The 19,241-nt window shown below is 47.3% G+C and overlaps 1 protein-coding gene across 1 annotated transcript in view; it reads right to left on the minus strand.

Annotated features, from left to right (window-relative positions):
• Nucleotides 1-1,745: 1,745 nt before the first annotated feature.
• The window catches only part of RNF185 (ring finger protein 185), a 28,178-nt gene continuing 10,682 nt past the window's right edge, over nucleotides 1,746-19,241 (minus strand). The window contains exons 2-7 of the mRNA XM_043436128.1: nucleotides 16,738-16,960; nucleotides 14,024-14,042; nucleotides 11,649-11,761; nucleotides 10,134-10,188; nucleotides 6,070-6,187; nucleotides 1,746-4,167 (exon numbers count right to left, since the gene is read on the minus strand). Coding sequence (XP_043292063.1) covers nucleotides 4,070-4,167; nucleotides 6,070-6,187; nucleotides 10,134-10,188; nucleotides 11,649-11,761; nucleotides 14,024-14,042; nucleotides 16,738-16,913 — 579 coding nt within the window. The 5' untranslated portion in view covers nucleotides 16,914-16,960 and the 3' untranslated portion in view covers nucleotides 1,746-4,069. The remainder of the gene's footprint in view (nucleotides 4,168-6,069; nucleotides 6,188-10,133; nucleotides 10,189-11,648; nucleotides 11,762-14,023; nucleotides 14,043-16,737; nucleotides 16,961-19,241) is intronic.

Raw genomic sequence — 19,241 nt, forward strand, 5'->3', positions numbered from 1 at the left:
CCTACAGCCTTCTCTTCCTACTCCCGTCACTCCAGGACTCTGCTTTCTCCTGAACGCACTCTGCCCTGGTACCCTTCTGCCATTCCGACGGCCACCAGTTGTGCCCACCAACCCCACTGCTCCCCACCTTCTCTGTACTTTTGTTGTCCCATTCTGCCAGAAGAGCAGTCTTGTTTCTAAACTCTTAACACATTGTTATTTTCAATTGTATCATTTTGCAACCCCTGTGAACTAATCTAAATCTGCACTGTCCGGTGTGTTAGCCACTGGCCATATGTGGCTATTTAAATTGAGATTACAAAATTCAGGCCACCAGCCACGTTTCAGGAGCCTGACAGCCCCCCCGTGGCTGGCGATTACTGTGCTACACCGTGCAGACAGAGAACATCTCCACAACTGCCAAAACTCTTCCACGGTGCTGTTCTAGACAATGATCAGGAAAGGCTGCTAACGTCACAACGAGGGACTACCAGACATTGTGTGTCTCCTGATATGATGCAACAAGTATACACTACCACCTATGACACAGTCTTGCAAAACAAACAAAAAAATAAAGCCTGAATCTGGCCAAGTCTCTAGACTTAACATCAATTTACAGGAAATACAAGACTAAGTAGACTTGGTTAATACCACAGTGATGCAAACAGCAAAAGTGAAGCTGTGGGAAACTCAACAGGACAAATGAATTGGTTTTCTTAACAGATAAACCGCAAGGGAAAGAAAAGAGATGGAAAAGGATCATATAGATATAATAGACTTAGACATCCAATAGCAACGTATGGGTCTATTTTGGATCTCAACACAAACAGACTGTATGAAAAAGTGATGAGACAACTAAGAAGATTTGAACAATGATTGGATACGATATTAAGGAAGTACCATTGATTTTTAAAGGTACATGAAAAGTATTTTGGTTAGTTTTAAAAATCATTATTGAGATGCACATTCAAATACTTAATTGATGGGATATGACTAGAATTTGCTTCCTAACAGTGTTCCAACAGGACAAATGAATTGGAGAGGAACAGTGTGAGTGGGATAAATTAAGATTGGACCTGTGTTGATGGTTACTGGGGTTGGAAGACTGGTCCATGGAGGCTTTATTGTCCTGTTCTTGTGCCTTGTTTCCTTTTCTTACTGGGTTTATGAACTCCTAGAGCTCCCTTATCCTTGCATTTTCTACTACATCTTGACATTCAACTTGCTAACCGTGAGGTCAAAGTTTCAGAGGGTGAAGAGAGCTCCTTTCAGTGGGATGACCTGTAGCTCTGATGTGCTGGGGAGCTTGAGGCTGGGCCAGGTTTGTAATCCCACCGTCTTCCAAGGAACCTCACAGAGCAGCATGGCCCCTGCTCAAGGTGGAGGGCATGGCTGGAGGACAAGACAGCCTGCCTTGTCAAGGAACATGGAGAGACATGCTGACACTCAACAACCCGATTTTCCTCAAGGCTCTTTCGGGCCACAAGCTAGGATCCATGGTGGCAGCCTGCAAGCTTCAGATTTTCATACACTTATCAGAACTGGGTCTGTCTGCCACACAGGTCACAACTTGGGTGGGGCTGTCTATGAAACCAGGCCTCTAACCTAAACTTCTCATTTCTAACTATCCACGGGTGTCTGAAGACTTTCATCCTCAGTTTAACATTCCTGAGGACGCAAAGGTGCTTTGAAGAGGTCAGACCAGTGTGATGAGTCCCCAGCCCATACCCCCAACTCCACTGACACAGAAACTCCACAGCTCACAGTTATGTAAAACCATTTGTTTAATTCTAAATCAAATCACTTTCACAACAGTGAAAATTAGTGACTGGTCAAGGTGTGCCACTGTACACGGTGTTGTTTTCTGACTGTGGTTGGGACCTGGTCTTGATCCACAAAGGTGGCAGGAGGGGCTGGGGACCAAGAACATAGAAACACACACAAAAGAAAGGAAAACTGCCTCAGCAGAGAGGCAACATGGTGAGCCTGCAGGGGGGTGGTTGGAAGGGGGCTCCCTGTCGGGGCTGGGCCAGCAGTCCCAAGTTGGCTCTCCTGCCCCAGCTCCTGGCAGAGGGCAAGTGGGGACCTGCAAGGTTCAAGATTAGCACAGGGCCAACCTGGCTTTGCTAACAGGTTCCTGGGGTGCCTTTGCTGGTGGAGCTCTCCTGGGCTCACTACACTTCGTTGAAGGGTCCAAATTACTTGTCTTCCTACCTGCAATCCTTCTTTCTTTAACCTTTCTTCTGCAGACCCATTTCTGTTGGATCCATCCAACCGAAGTCCTCTTGCCCATCACTAGGTGGGACCATCACACTGAGAAACTTCAGGGGCCCTCACACTTTGGGGATTTCCAGAGGTGATAAAAAGGGCACTCTTCCGTGGGCGCCCAGAGAATGTTTAAAATCCATCAGGCACGCTGTAAAGCAGGTGGCTTATTCCTACCAAATGGGTTCGGTAAACGAACCACCTATTCAATACTTGTGTTTTGTCGGTTTGAACACTGAGTTCTGGCACTGAAAGGTATGGGGTGGCAGAAGGGGGTTGCAGTGGAGAGGGCAGAGGGCTTCCCTCATCTTCCTCCAGGTCTTGGTTACCACAGGCTGTGCAGAGCCGTATCTGGAACACACACCAGGTGGGGCTCTCAACTGGGGTAAACCCAGGAGCAGTGTGGACCAGTGAAGGGACAGAGCGCCCCAGAGTAAATCCACCTTCCCCCACCCTGAGGGTCTCTCCTGTAAGAGACTAGATTTCTAGGAAGAGGCCAGACCGGCAGAGCAAGAACCATCCCACCCGGTGAACTGGCCTGCTGCCAGCACCACACTTCCTCAATCACATTCAGAGGAAGAAGCTTGTGAGATTGAAAATCAGATCAAGGGCTGGGGAGGAATGGCTTCCCTGGACATTTCCAGGGGAAGCTTTCCACGGGAAGACCGCATCCTCTCATCATGCTGAGGCTCTTGGTCTCTGCGCCCGGCTCTACAAAACACCAGGGGCTGCCTGCTCTGGAGTCGCGTGCTCCCCTGGGTCTAGCACACACAGGGAAGGTCCTGGAGCCGTACCAAAATCAGAGTCACATGCTCGTCTTCCCGTCCCCGCCTCTTCATTAAGGACAACCTGGTCTGAGAAGAGTGGTCTTCAACATGCTGCTGGGATGACTCAACACGGCCTCCCAGTCTCCTCTGGGGGGTCTGGGCGAGGATGCACCCAGAGCCTCTGTGGCCTTTGGGATGGCTGCTTGTTCAGTCCTCTCTGCATCCAAGCTCGGAACCCCACCTCAATCCCACAGCAGGTCTCTCCTAAGATGCAGTCAGTCCCAGGCTCGGCAATCACCTGCGTTGGTGCCCCCGGACAGGAGGCAGATGTGCATAGTTCTGGAGGATAAGGTGATGGGCAACCACATGTCTCTGAGGGTAATCTATGTCAGGAAATCGGGAGGTCATTCAGGCCACTCTGGAGCCAAAGACACTGAACAAGGCCCAGAGGCAATAAATCTTTGGGTCTCTGGTGAGTTCATGAATCAACCCAGCTCCAGCTGCTGCAATTAGGATCTTAACAGAACAGCAATTTCATGCATCTCTGCTGAGGAGAAAGAGGAGGAAACAGGACAGAACAGCACTGGGATGCGGCAGCAGAACCTCTCTGTTCGAGGAGTCCCACCGACTCCAGAGGCCACTCACCAAGGGGTATTTAAAGAGATGGAAGAAAGTTTCCACATTGGGTTCATCCCTTTGTCTTTGTAATGTTAACTTCGGGTGAAACTGGACAGTTCTTCTTCTGCTTCTCCCCTGTGAGGAGTCAGGACCTGCTGAGCTGGCTGGAACAGAATTTCATGGTGTAACCAGTGAGAGACCAACTTGATGCCAAGGCCTGAGGTTACAGCAGGGTGTTTACAGCAGTGGCCAGACTCCAGAGTCCTCAATGGCTGGTCTTGAGTCCCAAAAGCTCTGATGGAGAAGCAAGACTCCTTGACGTGTCGCTAACCCCGCTGATTCCAGGGGTCAGGATTAGCCAGGAAGTCAAACATCAAGAGTGGGGGTGGCGTGTCACCGGTCCAGAGGCCCTGCCGTGGATGTGGGCTGGGAGCCCAGCATTAGGCAATCAATAGCCAGAACATGATCACCAGGGCCACAAACAGGAAGAGGCGTGAGAGGAACTGCTCGTCCACGTACTGGGGCGTTCCCGGGACAGCTGGAGGGACACGAGGGAGGAGAGAGGCTGTGAGAATGCTGCAGCTGTACACACTGCCCGCTGGGGTCAGAAGTCCAGAGCATCAACCTTCCTCTCTTTACAACAGAATCCTGCTACACTAAAAATACTTCCAACCCCAAATAATGTCAGACAAAACAAAATTAAAATTATTTTAAAAAATGTGGAATCATGTAATAACGAGGATAAAAGTCCCCAGTTTATCCTAAGAGGGTTTTTGCCTGCAGGTACACATAAAATAGCAAAGTCTTAGAGGGAAAAAAAGAAAAGAAAAGCTACTATCTGTTAAGTATCTTATGTGTGCTGTTTAGTATACACACTACGGCCTAGTGGGTACTTTTATCCCATTTTGTGTAAGAAGAACTGAAGCACAGGTATGAGGGGACCTTCCCAACACCTTGAGGTCCATGAGCTGGTGGAGACCCCGCAGCTGTGCTCTCAGCCTCTGCACACCGCCCCCGAGTCATGGAGTCTCCGGGTCCTGGCACTGGTGAGTCAGGAGGGGTTTCAGGGAGCCCTGTGTGGGGTGTCTTCCTTTTCCAGAGGCAAGAACTAGAGCCCAGACAGACAAGACGACCAGTCTCCCTTAGTGCACAGCAAACTCAGGGCAGAAATGGGCTGAGAACCTGGGTCTCCACTCCTCTCTGCTCTGAGGAAAGCTACTATGCAGAGCTCCTCCTCCTGCTTTGTGCGGCAAGGAGTTAGGAGAATCTCCACCCCAGATGGGCAAACTGTACTCAACACAACAGGGAAAACCGTCTGTGACTGGGGCAGGGGGATGAAGTGATCTGGGGTCAGCCTGGCTGTGAACTCTGCGCACCTGGGAAACCCCAGGCGAGGCTGGGCCAGGCTGGATGGAAACATGCTCCCAGGCAAGTGCCTGCTCCTTCCCAGCACCCTGACCGGCTCCTGCGGAGCAGAGCACCCCTGGCACTTTGGGATCTCTTTCCTCTGCTGAAACAGCAGATGAGGAGAGGAGAAACTTCTGGGGTGGATAAAGTCAGGAAGGGCAGTCCCCAGATTGCGTGGTGCCGAGCTCCTCCCCAGTGAGGCGCTCTGGTGGAGTCAGGCAGGCAACAAAGACTCGTTGATTGTCTGCCATGTGCCAAGCACCAGGGTGGAGGCAAGAGAAGAATGGACAGCTCAGGAGAGGCTACTGTCCTGAGAGCATAAGCTCCTGGTCTGGAACCATGCACTGTGCCCAGCACACTTGAGGCCCCGGTGAGCACAAGCAGTGCTCAGTGGCCCTCGGCAGCTCCGGTCAGGATCCAGGCCCGGGCATCAGACTGTAACAGAGCCCAGGGCATCTACCTCACCACCCCGCCCTACATTGAACGAGTTGGCACTCAAGCTGGCTGAAGGGACAAAGGCAGAAGCAGGTGGCAGACCCCGGCAGAGTTCCCAAAGGAACAAAGGGTGGGATTTAGGACCAGCCCCACATGTGTCCTGGGGGACTGGCCAGATGCTAGAATCAAAAGGTCCTGATGACTCCATGCAGTCTCCCTGCCCTCCCTGCCCCCAATGGTCAAAGGTGAGGGGTATGTGCCCAGGATGATGCTTCTACTCAGCTGGTACAATTTGTCCCTTTTCATTTTAGGGGCATGGGATATATCTTGGGAAACTACTGAGTGTTTTCTGATTTGTAAAATGGAGCTGATTGTACCCCTGTCCCACAGGCTCATCGTGAGGACCCCCAAGTTTATGATGGAAAGCACTCTGAATGTGCCTAACGCTTGGTAAGTGTGCAATGTCATGACCAGGACTACCAGTAATTTGAAAAGAGTTTAGCACATTTTGAAAAGCCTGATTATCCATGTAGTAACATACATACTGCACAATTCCAAGCAGTCTGCAAGCAAAATTACCAAGAGAACAGGGTCTTACCTGGAGGAGGCCGCCCATCATTTATGTTAAATGCTGTGGCAAATATGCCAAAGGGAAAGGCCCCAATTCCAAAAGACATCTGGAAGCCACCATCTCCAAATCCAAACCCTTGGAATCCCTGTGTGGAAGAGATGCAATTTAGGACCAGCAGGTTTCTCCCATACCTGTCACATGTCACCTTACATACGAGTGGCACCTCCCACCCTCTTTTCCTCCCTTCTCAACCCCAAGGCAGAGGAGCTCTGCCCCTCTGCCCTTCCAGGTGGCCCAGCCAAGGAGCTGCGAACGCCAGAAAGGACTGGCTCTGGCCCAAAGTGGAACTCTCTACTGATGCATGTGAGGGTTCTCAGAGCTCCAGGGCTTCTTTCCCAGAGTCCCACAGTAGCCAGTAAAACTTTTCATGCTTTATAACAGCCGAAGTGGCAATAACCCCTATGTCCAATTACAAAGGAACATAGAACAAGCTACACACTATCTGTAACAGCAAAAGAAAGTGGAACCATAATTAGCCAACAATGGAGACCATGATCACAATTTCCATACCTCCTCCCAAATAACGGTACAATGACTATGCAGGAACATAGAAAGACTCTTGTGACAAGTTATCAGATAAAACTGCACACCATGATCACAAGTATAAGACAATATGTACACAGGTGGAAAAGATATGGCTAAGTATTTTCCCTCAAATTTTTCTTTTAATATTGTCACAGAGAATTTTAAGACTTCAAAACACTTTTTCTCCTGATTACAAAAGTAATATATGCCTGCTATGAGAAATTCACATATTATAGGAATAAATGACATAGAAAGTCAGAGGTCTCCTTGTTCACCCTCCACTTCCTAACTCCTCCCTGCAATGATCACTGTCTGCAGTCTGGTATCATCCTCAGCTTTTTTCTCTATAATGTGTTCTACACGGCATCATCTTTCACATGAAAAGATTCAGCAGGAACTGCAATACTGCAAATAGGTTAACTTCTATTTTCTAAGTGCCAACTTTGTGCTGGGCACCAAGTGAAGCACTGGGATACTCAAATCACATTTAATTCTTACATCAGCATCACCCACATTCACAGAGGAACAAACCAAGGCTCAGAGGTGAAATAACTTGACCAAGGTCACACAGCTGGTAAGGGGTAGAGTTTAGAGCTGAAACTAGATCAATACGGTCTGAAAGTCCAGGCTCTTTTTTTCCTTTTTTAACATTTGGCTGCACCAGGTGTGCGCCAGTTGTGGCATGTGGGATCCAGTTCCCTGACCAGGGATGGAACCTGGGCCCCCTGCCTTAGGAGCTCAGAGTTTTAGCCACTGAACCACCAGCGAAGTCCCAAAGCATATTGTTTTTATTTTTTTGGCAGCACCGAGCAGCATTTGGGATCTTAGTTTCCTGACCAGGGATCGATCCCGAGCCCCCTGTAACGGAAGTGCAGAGTCTTAACCACGTGGAGCACCCCCCCTTCCCCCGCCATGTTCTTAATTATTGTGCACATCTTAAAAAAAACTCTCCTCCTCTGCATCTGTGGGTAGATCCTTAGAATGAATGATTTTAAAATAATTTTAGTAAGAAAAATTGTTGGGCTAACTGCTCTCCACAAAAAGCTGACTGGCCTGCACTTGTGAGTCTTTCGAAGGTCATGGAAGTGGTCGCCCCATCCCTACTGAGTGTAGCCTGGCACCTGCTCTGAACTTCCTGCTGGGCAGCACTACCTCTAAAGCCTAACAGCTGATTTTGATAAGAGGGCAAATGTACAGGGAAGGAAAACAACTGGTTTCCATCTCCTTGGTACAGAAAAGCTCTGACTCAGAGCCAGCCGGGTGGAGTCTGAGGGCTCCCAGGATCAGGGCAGCCTTACCCAGTAAGGTGCAACAGTTTCATCAGGAACCACCACCTCATTCAGGGCCAGCCCAAGAACTAACCCTCCAGCCCCACTTCCAGCAACACCTGTGTAACCCCACAAGTCCTCGCATGTGGTGGGCTTATGCTCCTGGGGCAGAGCAGGCAAAGCCTGCCTGGCAGCTGTGAGTGGACGCTGGTCGACGTCAGAGGTGCATCGCAGTTTTCACAGCCAGGGCCTCCGCCTTCCTGGGGCCTCAGACGACTGTGTTAGGAGCAATGCTCTGCTGGGAACCAAAGCCTGGGACAGTTAACATGGGGTCATCTGGTAGTCAACAGCCAGGACCTCAATACAAGCCTGGTCTAGGTTTCAGCTTTGTTGTGTGGACAAGTCACTTCACAAGCCTGTCTCCTCTTTTGTTCAGTGGGTTGATGTGAGGTTTAAGTAAGATCATACCAAAAAAAAAAAAAAAAGATCATACATATAAAGCCTTAACATAAAGTTCTTTACATATAATAATCATCTGTCAAGTGTTCACTGCTGTATTAAGATCGTCAATCTGAAAGCAACTAAAAGGTCCTTCAATGAAAAAAAACAAATTATAATGCCTCAAAATTCAATGAAGTATTTTTTATTATTATTAAAACTAATAAAGAGGACACTAAGAACATCATGGAAAATATTGTCAAAATTAAATTTTAGCATTGGTAATCAGCTATACCCCAATACAAAATAAAAAATTTTTAATTAAAAAAAAATTTTCTTGGAGAAGAAAGCAGAATGCTAATGGTTACATAAAAATATACATACACAAGCACACAGATGAAGAGAAGATGGGGAAATGAAATATACTTGTTTTGTGCAAATTTAAACGTGCAAATTTTTAATCCAGTAACTCTACTTCTAAGAATTTATCCCAGTAATCATGAACCTGCAAAAAATTTATAAATTCATCAAAGGGGGAATTCTCTGGTGGTCCAGTAGTTAGGACTCGGTGTTTTCACTGCCGAGGTCCTGGGTTCAATCCCTGGTTGGGGAACTAAGATCCTACAAGCTGGCTGTGCAGTGTGGCCAAAAAAAAATTCATCAGAGTATTTTTTAAATATAAAACAGAAAAGGATGCAGTTAGATATCCATTCAATCCAAAGGATTAAATAAATTACGTTAAGTCCATCTGAACACTTAAACGGCCAATTAAGTAAAATATTACTGATGCAAAATCTCAAGATACATCATTACAAACTCCTCCCTCTGAGGGTATTTCTCACTGTACTGTGCCTTGCTTTACTGTGCTTCACAGACACTGTGTTTTTTACAAATGGAAGGTTATGGCAACCCTGCACTAAGTCTGTCTATAGGCACCATTTTTCCAACATCATTTGTTCGATTTATCATATTTTGCTAATTCTCACAGTATTCCAAACTTGTTCATTATTATATCTGTTAGGGTGATCGATGATCAGTGATCTTTGGTGTTACTACTAAGACTTGCTGAAGATTCAGATAATAGCATTTTTTAGCAATAAAGTATTTCTTAATTGAAGTATATACTTTTTTTGGGCCATAATTTAATTTACTGTCTAAAAATTATGTCTGCTTATTACACATTTAAGAGACTATAGTGTAAACATAACTTTTATACACATTGGGAACACCAAAAAAATTGTGTGACTTGCTTTACTGTGATACTCACTTTACTGTGGCAGTCTTGAACTGAACCTGAAATATCTCCCAGGGATGCCTATGAACTCCATAGACACAGGGATCTTTAGTATGTTCACTATGTATATCACCAGTGCCTAGATTAATGCCCAGCATACAGAAGGCATTAAATAAAATTTTAAAAAGAAATATTTTTAAAAATAAATTTTTTAATTAAAAAAAAATAAAATTTTAAAAGAAGGTTACAAAACAGGAGCCAAATGCCATAAAAATAAAAACACATGTATACAAACAGATCTATCTGTAAAAGATACACACACACAAATAAATCTATAAAGTTTGTGTACACAGATAATTATAGAAAAATAGAAAACAGACCAAAATGTTTCCAGTGGTTATCTCTGGATGGTGTGATTATAAGTTATTTTCTCCCCTCTTTTCGTTCCTGTATTTTGCAAATTTTCCTTTACTTTTGTAATCAAGGAGAAAAAGTGTAGGGCCAAGAGGGAAACTTCTAAAGCCAGGGGCTCATTTCAAGAAGGTTTGTTCTAGAATTTTCCTTACCCCTCTGTTCTCCGGCTCTGGCCTCTGCCCTTGAGGACGGGGAGGGGTCTTCTCTCTGAAAGAAATGGTATAAAGTCAGTCCATTAGGAAATGCTTTGATCTGTTTCCTGAGTGGGGGAGCCCTTCACCAATAAGGTCAAGGCCAGGGCCCCTTTTCATGCCCTGCACATGAAGCAATGCCAAGTAAGATCAACTATCAACTCTGTGCTACCTGCAATTGCCTTTCCCTAGTGTATAGAAAACCAGAGAGAAAATCCACTTGCTACAAGATGCTCATCAGATTGCTCTTGGCTTACTCCTCTAATAGAGAGCTGGACCCAGACTGGTTATGACTGCCAGTGGGTCACCGTGTCAAAAACCCAAAATCCAAACTGGAATAGAAGACGGCCTATCAGCAGAGAGGGCTGAGATTCAGGGTCTCTCTGTTCCGCCCCATCACCTTCAGCTTTACCTCCCACTACCCTTGGGCAAGTACTTTACACTGTTCTTTTGCCTCTGGGTCCTGACCCCTTCCATCACTCACCCTACAAATACTGGACTGAGGACTTATTACCCATCAGGCAGTAGGTTATGACAGACCCTACTTCTGAGATGTTTGTGGATTAAAGGGGGCTACAGTCAATCACACTACTGTGTAGAAGGGGCTTCTTTAATGGAGGTGCCAACTAAATGGAGCAGGGTGCAAGCAGCTAAAGTGGGGAGGAAAGGCGGCTTCAAGGAGGAGGTGACTTTAGGGCTGCTCATTAAAGATGGAGAATTTAGAGGAGGAGAGGGGAGTTGAGCAGGACCTACAGGGAAGAAAGGGCAAAGGGACAATAAATACAATGGCTCATGAAGGTGAAAGGGTAAGTGTGTCCCTTAAGGGAAGGCCAATGTGTCTGGGTACAGGGTATGCTGGAGTGGGGCGGAAGGTTGAGAGACGCTTCAGAAAGTTTGGGGGGAAGAGAGAGAGAGAGTCTGTGTGTGCGTGATGCAGGCAGAGAGAGAGTGTGTGGGGGAGGAGCTGCAGGAAGACTGTGTGTGTGTGTGTGTGTGTGTGTGTGTGTGTGTGTGTGTGCACCACACCATGCAGGCTCTCAGTACTTGTGTCTACAGCATGCCAGACCTGCTCATGCCTCCAGCTCCAGAAATCTCAGACCCCAGAAAGTCTCCCAACCCCGTTCCCTCCCGCTGACTCTCTACATCACTGCTACAGCCACCGCCCTCCCTGCAGACCCTCCCGCTGGACACCCTGCTCCCCAGGCCCCCTCACAGCACCCTGCACACCTGCAGGGGTGGAGTCCGCATGCTGCCCAGCACACGACCTGCCCATGAGCAGGTGCTCAGGGCACGTCTGTGTTACAGCCCAACAAGCGGCAACCTGGCTCCGCTCCCCTCCTGGCTGACTCCCATCTGGATCCCAAGCGCTGGAAACTGAAGGTCTCTAAGCACCTACTAAAGGGTAGGGGTGAGGGATGCTGAATGGAAGTGAGTTTGCGTCCACGGGGAGCAGTAAGAGGGGCCCCATGAACTCACCTGGGGTCCTGCTGCCCAGTGCTGCCCCTGCCATAGAGCGGAATGACCTTGTCTCGGCTGATGCCAGCTTTGCAAACTGGACACACCTGTCTGTTAGGTCTCGTCTCCAACCACTGCAAGCAGGAGAGAAAAGTGCATGAAGGGAACAAGCCCACCAGGGTGGTCCGTCAGAGCCAGCAGGGGGGCTACAGGGACCAGAGGCCCCACACTGGAAACATGAGCACCAGCAAGGAACATCTCAAAGAACCCAAGTCTCTCATCTTGCACCTGGCACTTGATAAATATTTACTAGTGGTGCAATCAAAACTACCTTTAAATGCCATCATAATTAAACAGGCTTTTTAATGCTTCATTCTCTCATGGGGCTTCCCAGCAGGAAGAAACTGCAGGCCTGGAGCTGTGTCAAGAGGTCTGACAGATCTAGTCTCAGGTTAGGTTGTAGATGTAACAAGGGTTTCCCAGGTGTCATAGAAAGTGCAAAGTGAAAGTGAAGTCGCTCAGTCGTGTCCGACTCCTTGCGACCCCATGGACTGTAGCCTACCAGGCTCCTCCGTCCATGAGATTTTCCAGGCAATAGTACTGGAGTGGGTTGCCATTTCCTTCTCCAGGGGATCTTCCCAACCCAGGGATTGAACCCGGGTCTCCCGCATTGTAGACAGACGCTTTACCGTCTGAGCCACAGGTGTCATAGTGGTAAAGAATCCACCTACCAAGCAGGAGACGTAGGTTCAATCCCTGGGTGGGGAAGATCCTCCAAGAAGAAAATGGCAACCCACTCCAGTATTCTTGCCTGGGAAATTCCATAGACAGAGGAGCCTGGCGGGCTATATATAGTCCATGGAGTCACAAAGAATCAGACATAACTGAGCACGCACACCTAAGTATAACAAACTTTATTTTTCTTTTTGGCCATGCCCTGTGTTATGTAGGATCTGTTTCCCGACCAGGGATTGAACCCCCACCCCCTGCATTGGGAGCACAGAGTCTTAACCGTTGGACCCCAGGAAGTCCCAATATAACAAACTCTACATCTCCACCTCCCCTAACAGATCAATTGTATGATCCTGACAGTTATATTTTTCTGTTTCTTGTTTTTACAGCATTTCCTCAACAACTATGTACCTTAGTCATCAGTATCTAGACATAAACTGACCATTTTCTGGTTATTTACTATGTGCTAAGGATAGATTTTTCTTATTATCTAAATTTGCTTAGTGTTTTTTAATGCACTTTCATTAATTTTTGCATTCAACTACTTCTTTCAAAATTAAAAACAACAATCCCATTTTGAGTTTTCAAGGTCCTTTCCCTGGTCATATTAAAATAACTTTGTTTAATTTTCTCAAAAACAAAATTAAAATAGAAATACATTACATTAGTGTCTTTGTAGACATTACTTATTTATAATCTCTCTGTATATATATACACACACACACTCAATATTTATCTTAAAGCATAAATGGTACCTTTAGACACAGTGATACGTAGTTTATCACATAAATGTGAATCTAGAACTTCAGGGCGAGGAGAACGTAGCCTCCGATGACTTTATATCCTACTGCCTTTATTTTACTGTCAGAAGCACGAAAGTGTGCTGCGTGCTCTCTATCGATTTAGAACAGACATGCTCTACCCGGTTCCCCTGGGCTCAGAATGCAGAGCTGGAAATGCAGTGGAAAGCCCTCTTGCCTCCTCTGCTTCTCCCATTCAGATTCGGAGGCTCCAGCGGTCTGGAACTTCTAACCTCCCCCTACATTCCCAAGCCACCTACGAGTACAGGGCTTGACTGCCAACAACCATGGAGACTGTCAGCCAGCAGAGATTATTCACAGCCAGCCAGGCCCCGCTCTGTCCCACCAAGCAGGCGCCTGGGTCTTGGAGAAGACTTACTAACTGGTTTTCATAATAATCAGATGCCGGGAAAACAGACTTCTTCCCTCTCATAGAAGCTCTCCATTGATACCAAAAGAGTTCTCCCCTTCCTAGTATTTTCAAGGTCTTTAAGGCTAGAAATATTGTTGATATGATGGGAGGTACCTTTTATAGAAGCACAATCTCAACAATAAAATCTAACATACTATCACATCCAACCTGATTTACACATAAGGGAATGAGACCCAGAGAAGAGCAGCTTGCCAAAGCCACAAAGGCCACTGGCAGCAAAGTCAGGAGCATCCCACCTGGGACGCCACTGACCTCCTGTTTCATCAAGTGGCTGTCAGCAGGCAGGTGTATACACAGGGTTGGGGGGGAACGCAGGCAAATGAGCCCACAAGCAGGGGAGATTGCAGCTGCTGACAGCAGTCTCCTGAGACCAGGGGTGTCTTGTGCAACCACAGCTGATGAAAGACAAAGTAAAATGAAATGCATCTTACCTGATGTAAACACGGCCAACTGCAAGAGTCCCCAGGGCAACCATTCATCAAGGAGAAAGAGAAAGGGGGAAAGGTAAAAAAATGATTTCGTTAACAGAAACACTGGGTAACGTGGCAGCAGAAAAAGGGGCAAAAGGATTGAACTGTGGAGCACTGCAACCCACTGAGGGTCTGCGGGGATTGCTGGTATCAGAAACTAGGAAGACTGAGCTAAAGCCACAGAGCAAGGGAAGCAATGGAGACAAGATCCTAGTCTCTACCCTCGGAGTCCCACTACTTATGAAGATCCCCAGGTTCCAGACCATCCCAAACCCAGCTTCTCTACAAATCGACCTTCGGGGAGTTACGACCTCTGAAGGAAACCAAAAAAAGCTAAAGATCCTCTGTGCAGGGAAATTCATGGGGGCATCCTCACACACATGCACATGCACACATGTCCTATTTTAGACTCAACTTCAGTGGGTTCACAGCCTCCTCAGGCTTACAAGGAAGGTGGGATCTAGACCCAGTTTAACAAAATCTTCAGGCTATCCTCAGCCCTGAGAGCGCTGCAGGCAGGAAGCAGCTTAAAAGTTCAAGTGCACTGTAAAGACATCTTGAAATAATGGAAAGACTGGGACACTGCTTGGCAGAAAGGTCCACCTCCAGCTTAGGGAGAGACTGCTGCCTGATTTCTCATTGTACAAACGAAGAAACCAAACTCTGAAACATGAAACCACTTGCCTGTGGCACCAGGACTAAAACAGAAGTCTGGGCTTCCCTGGCTCAGTGGTAAAGAATCCTCCTGCCAATGCAGGAGACATGGGTTCAATCCCTGATCCGGGAAGATCCCATGTGCCACAGAGCAACTAAGCTCATGCACCACAACTGCTGAAGCCTGAGCATCCTACAGCCTGCCATCTGCAATGAGAGAAAAACCTGCTCAGCAACGGAGATTCAGCACAGTCAAAAATAAATAACACAGAAGTCTTCTGGCTTCCAGTTTCCTGTCCCTCTTCTGCCCAGCACTGGGTGCCAAAGACGTTTACAGAATTGAAGGAAAAGTTACTCTACCTCCAGATTTATTCTTTCTCTCTTCATTCATTCATCCACTCAGCTAACGAATATTTACTGCATGCCTACCAGGTGCTAGAACAGTAGAAAACGCAGACATAACCTATCTTCTCTGGACTCAGAGGATAATTCCCTTCCCAATTACTGAACAACACGTCAGCCTCACAACCCAGACACACAACCTCCCTGGACTTGACAGACACTTGACTCCAACATTAACCCTGCAACTCCATTCCCAACAGAGCAGAGGGCACCCCAAACTGTGGCAGCTCTCCAGTGGCAGCTTCCCTCACAGGCTGCAGGGGAGAAGACGGGGTGCCTCTCCAGGAAAAATTCTGGATTCTAACAATGATAATGGTCACTCCCAGGCAATAAACAACCACTGTGTGCCAGGCTGTGGCTCAGTGACTCTTCCTGTATCCGTGTCACTCAACAGTCGTCACATTAACCTTCGAGGGACTGCAACCGTTTCTGTTTCACAGACAAGCAAGGGGGTACAGAGTAAGGACAGCAGATTTGCTTGGGGACAAACCACTTGGGTTGGAAGCATCTGTTTCATTTTTGAATCTGTTCTTTCCATCGGTACCCTGACTGAATTCTTCATTTTTTTTCAAATCTTGGTTTTATGATACCTCAGTCACAAAACTAGAATATCTTCCATTTCTAAGAGAGGGCTGATGACAAACAGTTTTTGCATAAAACTTAATAATCAGAGCAAAAGCCTCCTAAAAAAAAAAAAAACACTAATAAATTTATCCTTTTCCCTGCTGCCAATTTAAATTTACTGACACATTATTTAAATGACCCTTTCTTCACACCACTCCTCTGCTCAAAAACATTCAACAGCTCCATGTTCTGCTCAGTCAAATCTAAGTTTGACAATCTGGCCCACTTCTCCTCTAACCATCTTGTTTCTAATACTCCCCTGCCCACACAGCAGCTTCAGGTCTCACATGAACCCGACCACGCAAACTGCCTGCCTCAGGTGGCACGCTCTGCACCTTACCTGGCTGGCACTCTCATCCCTCTAGTTCCCCCAATTTGCCCCTCAGGGTCCAGATCAAAAGCAAGAGGAAAAAAATAAATCAATAAAATCTTGACATTCACTCAGATTCTCAGAGCCAGGAGGGGCTTCTGTAAGCACCAAGGCTGAAATGGACACTGACTCTGCCACTTCATTGTGATATACATAAAATATGGTAACAAACATTAGGATCACAGCCAAAACATAACATTCACCACGTGCTCTTCTAAGTCACTGAATGCTCCGAAACAATCCTATAAAATGAAGCACTGTGTGAGGAAGCACCTTGCCCATGGTCACTCAGGAGGAAAGTGGCAGAGTCAGGATTCAGGGCAAGGTCCTTACTCAGGACCATTGTGCTGTAACTGCCTCTTGGATCAGGGTGGCAAGTGGGCATGGAGTAGTGCTCATTAAATGGTGAGCACTGTCACTTTAGCGATGGGGACAGGGAGCCCAGGGTGGGGACAGAACCTGTCCAAGGTCACTCAGTTTATCAGCAGCATGGCAGGGATGAGAACCCAGGTCTCCTGCCTTTGGGCCCAAGTATATCAGGACCCAAAATGCTGCAAAGCTGTCCAGGGCCACAAGCTTTTTAAACTTGGCACGTGTTCCCCAGAAGAATGGAAGGGGTACTGACCAGAAGAGGTGGCCGCACAGGCTGATGACGGCGTCCTTGGCTGTGTCCAGGCAGATGTTGCACTCGAAAGTGCTGTCCTGGCCTCCGCTCTCACCAGCGCCATTGCTGCTGCCGCTGGGCCCCCCTGCACTGGAGTTTTCAGGGGACGCAGAAGCCGAGGGCCCCTTGCTTGCCATCCTTGGCTGTCAGCAAGCTCCGAGTGACGATTCTCCCCAGGGAAACCCTGAAAGGCAGAGACATGATTGCCCATTTCTGCAGCCCACTCCCTGTGGCCCCCTCCACACCAACACCCCCATCTTCTCTCATGTCTGGAAGTTCAGATTATGACTGAACCCCTGAGACTTCCTAGAAGCGGCAGAGGGTGCCAGTCATGGGGTGTTAGCCAGAGAAAAATGACTCAGAAACTTTCCGTGAATGTAGCCCAGAATGGACCATGTAAATAACACAGTGCACAAATGGAAGACGGCCTCCGCTGGAACCAGGACCCTGTCTCAGTGTCTTTCCATTCTCCCGGGTAATTGCCCAAGTGATAAATACATGCTCAATCAGACTGAAAGTTCACAGGCAGTCCTCTTAACTCTGGATGGCCTCTATGTTGGTGGGTGACTCTGCTCAGGCCAGAGGATTGTGAACAGCACACACCAGAATACAAAGAAAACCTTGGAACCGTGAAAGGTTAGGAAACTGGCAAGGACCACAAAAGTCATCTGGTCCAACATTTTCCACACTGCCATCTTTTGCATTTTCCCTTTGGCTAAGCTGGAATCCTATCTACCTTATTTTGTTTAAATCTACCAACTTTCAATAAAGAGAAGACTTATATCCATGCTGAAAATAGAAAATCAGTATCACCTACCGTAAGTAAAAAATAAATATAAACGTAATGAAGGAAAAGCTTCCACCCCTCAGGAAACTGCAGCATGAGACCTCTCGGCGGACTAAGGGATGTGGAGTTGAGGCTGGGACTCCTGACAGTCTGTTCACACCACCACTGCGGCACCACAGGGGGAGGAACAGACCACCGTTCATGACCACCTCCAGGTCAAAGATCCACCAGGAGTTGAACAAGCACAAGCACAAGAACACCACCAGAGGATACTCAGAAATTCTGGGTGCTGAGTAAGAATCTGTCACCTCAGAAATTCCAAGGGGGAAATGCTAGCTGGCTACCAGTCAGAGAATCAGAAGCTTGGATGCTGGTCACGGATGAGCCTCCAGCTTGCTTATAGTAGTTCCAAGACCACTCGCTAGGTGATGCTGAAACCCCACCCCGTCTCTGGGCCACGGTTTCCTCATCTGTAAACTGAGGCACTGGACTCCCTGGTCTCCAGGTGCCCCTCCCGTTCTGAGGCTGCTGCTCCAGGCCATCTCACTCGCTCTCTCCAGTGCAGGTAGGCCCACCACAAGTCTGGGACTCACCAATGGAGCAACAGAAGACCTCCCTGATTTCAGCTTCCAGGGTACCAGGAGATAAGCACCAAAAAGCCACAGTCTTTTCAGGCCCAGAGCCTTCCTACACACCACGGACTTGGAACTCTGCGTCCACGAGCACCCCGCACCACGATAGCAGCTCAGCGACTTGAGCAGGGAGAGGTAGACAGCTCACCACCACTTTTTCACTCAGTTACATCATTTTGCATAATGTCCCAGAAGAGCAGCTGGCTGCCAGCAGCACAGCGCCGTGCTGGCCTCAGCTCCAGGCCCTTCCCCGTGGTCCAGGGCTTCCTCCTCTCCACACATCTGCTGTCTTCTTCACAGCATGGAGCCTGTTTGTGAGGGCCCCATTATGGCCTTTCTTTGTCATTCCAACTCAAGTACCCTGACACGTGTGTTTCCTAACAAAAAATTATTTTTAAATTAACGACCATGTGTACAGATATGGAAAGACAACTGTCAGTCAGGTTCACCGATGGATCTTAATGACAGTCGCCCGATGTGATGCAACAGGAAGCACACAGCACCAACAACAAAGCGTCCTCGCCTGAGAACACAGACTCCAGTCAAGTCTGTAAAACAAATGATGACTTACAGAAAATACGGGGCACAGATGCACGTGTTAAACAACTCCAGGGAACTGCAACCAGCAAATTCAGAATGTGGCGGTTTCTACAGGGCAAATAACCTAAGTTCTCCAAAAAATAAACAGCATGGAGTTATAAACTGAGACTTGAGACAAACCAACCACTGGCAGCATGCAGGTCTCACTGGAGCCAGACTCACACAAACCACCTGTATAAAGACATTTGTGAGATGGATGACAAAAACCGACTTAGCCTGGGCATTAGTTTATATTAAAGAATTCTTGTTAATTTTATTGGTTATGATAATGGCATATTTAAAATTTTTTCACCTGCTAGATATGTATGATTAAGTCTTTATGAAGAAATGATAAAATGTTTGGGACTTGCTTTAAAGTACTCGAAGGGGAAAAGTGAAAGTGGAGAGAAAAGATGAAACAAGAACGAGGAAGTTGATGGTTGTTGGAGCTGGATGATGAATGCGGA

The sequence above is a fragment of the Cervus canadensis genome, chromosome 1 (assembly GCF_019320065.1).
Source record: "Cervus canadensis isolate Bull #8, Minnesota chromosome 1, ASM1932006v1, whole genome shotgun sequence".
In the NCBI taxonomy this organism is placed as follows: domain Eukaryota; kingdom Metazoa; phylum Chordata; class Mammalia; order Artiodactyla; family Cervidae; genus Cervus; species Cervus canadensis.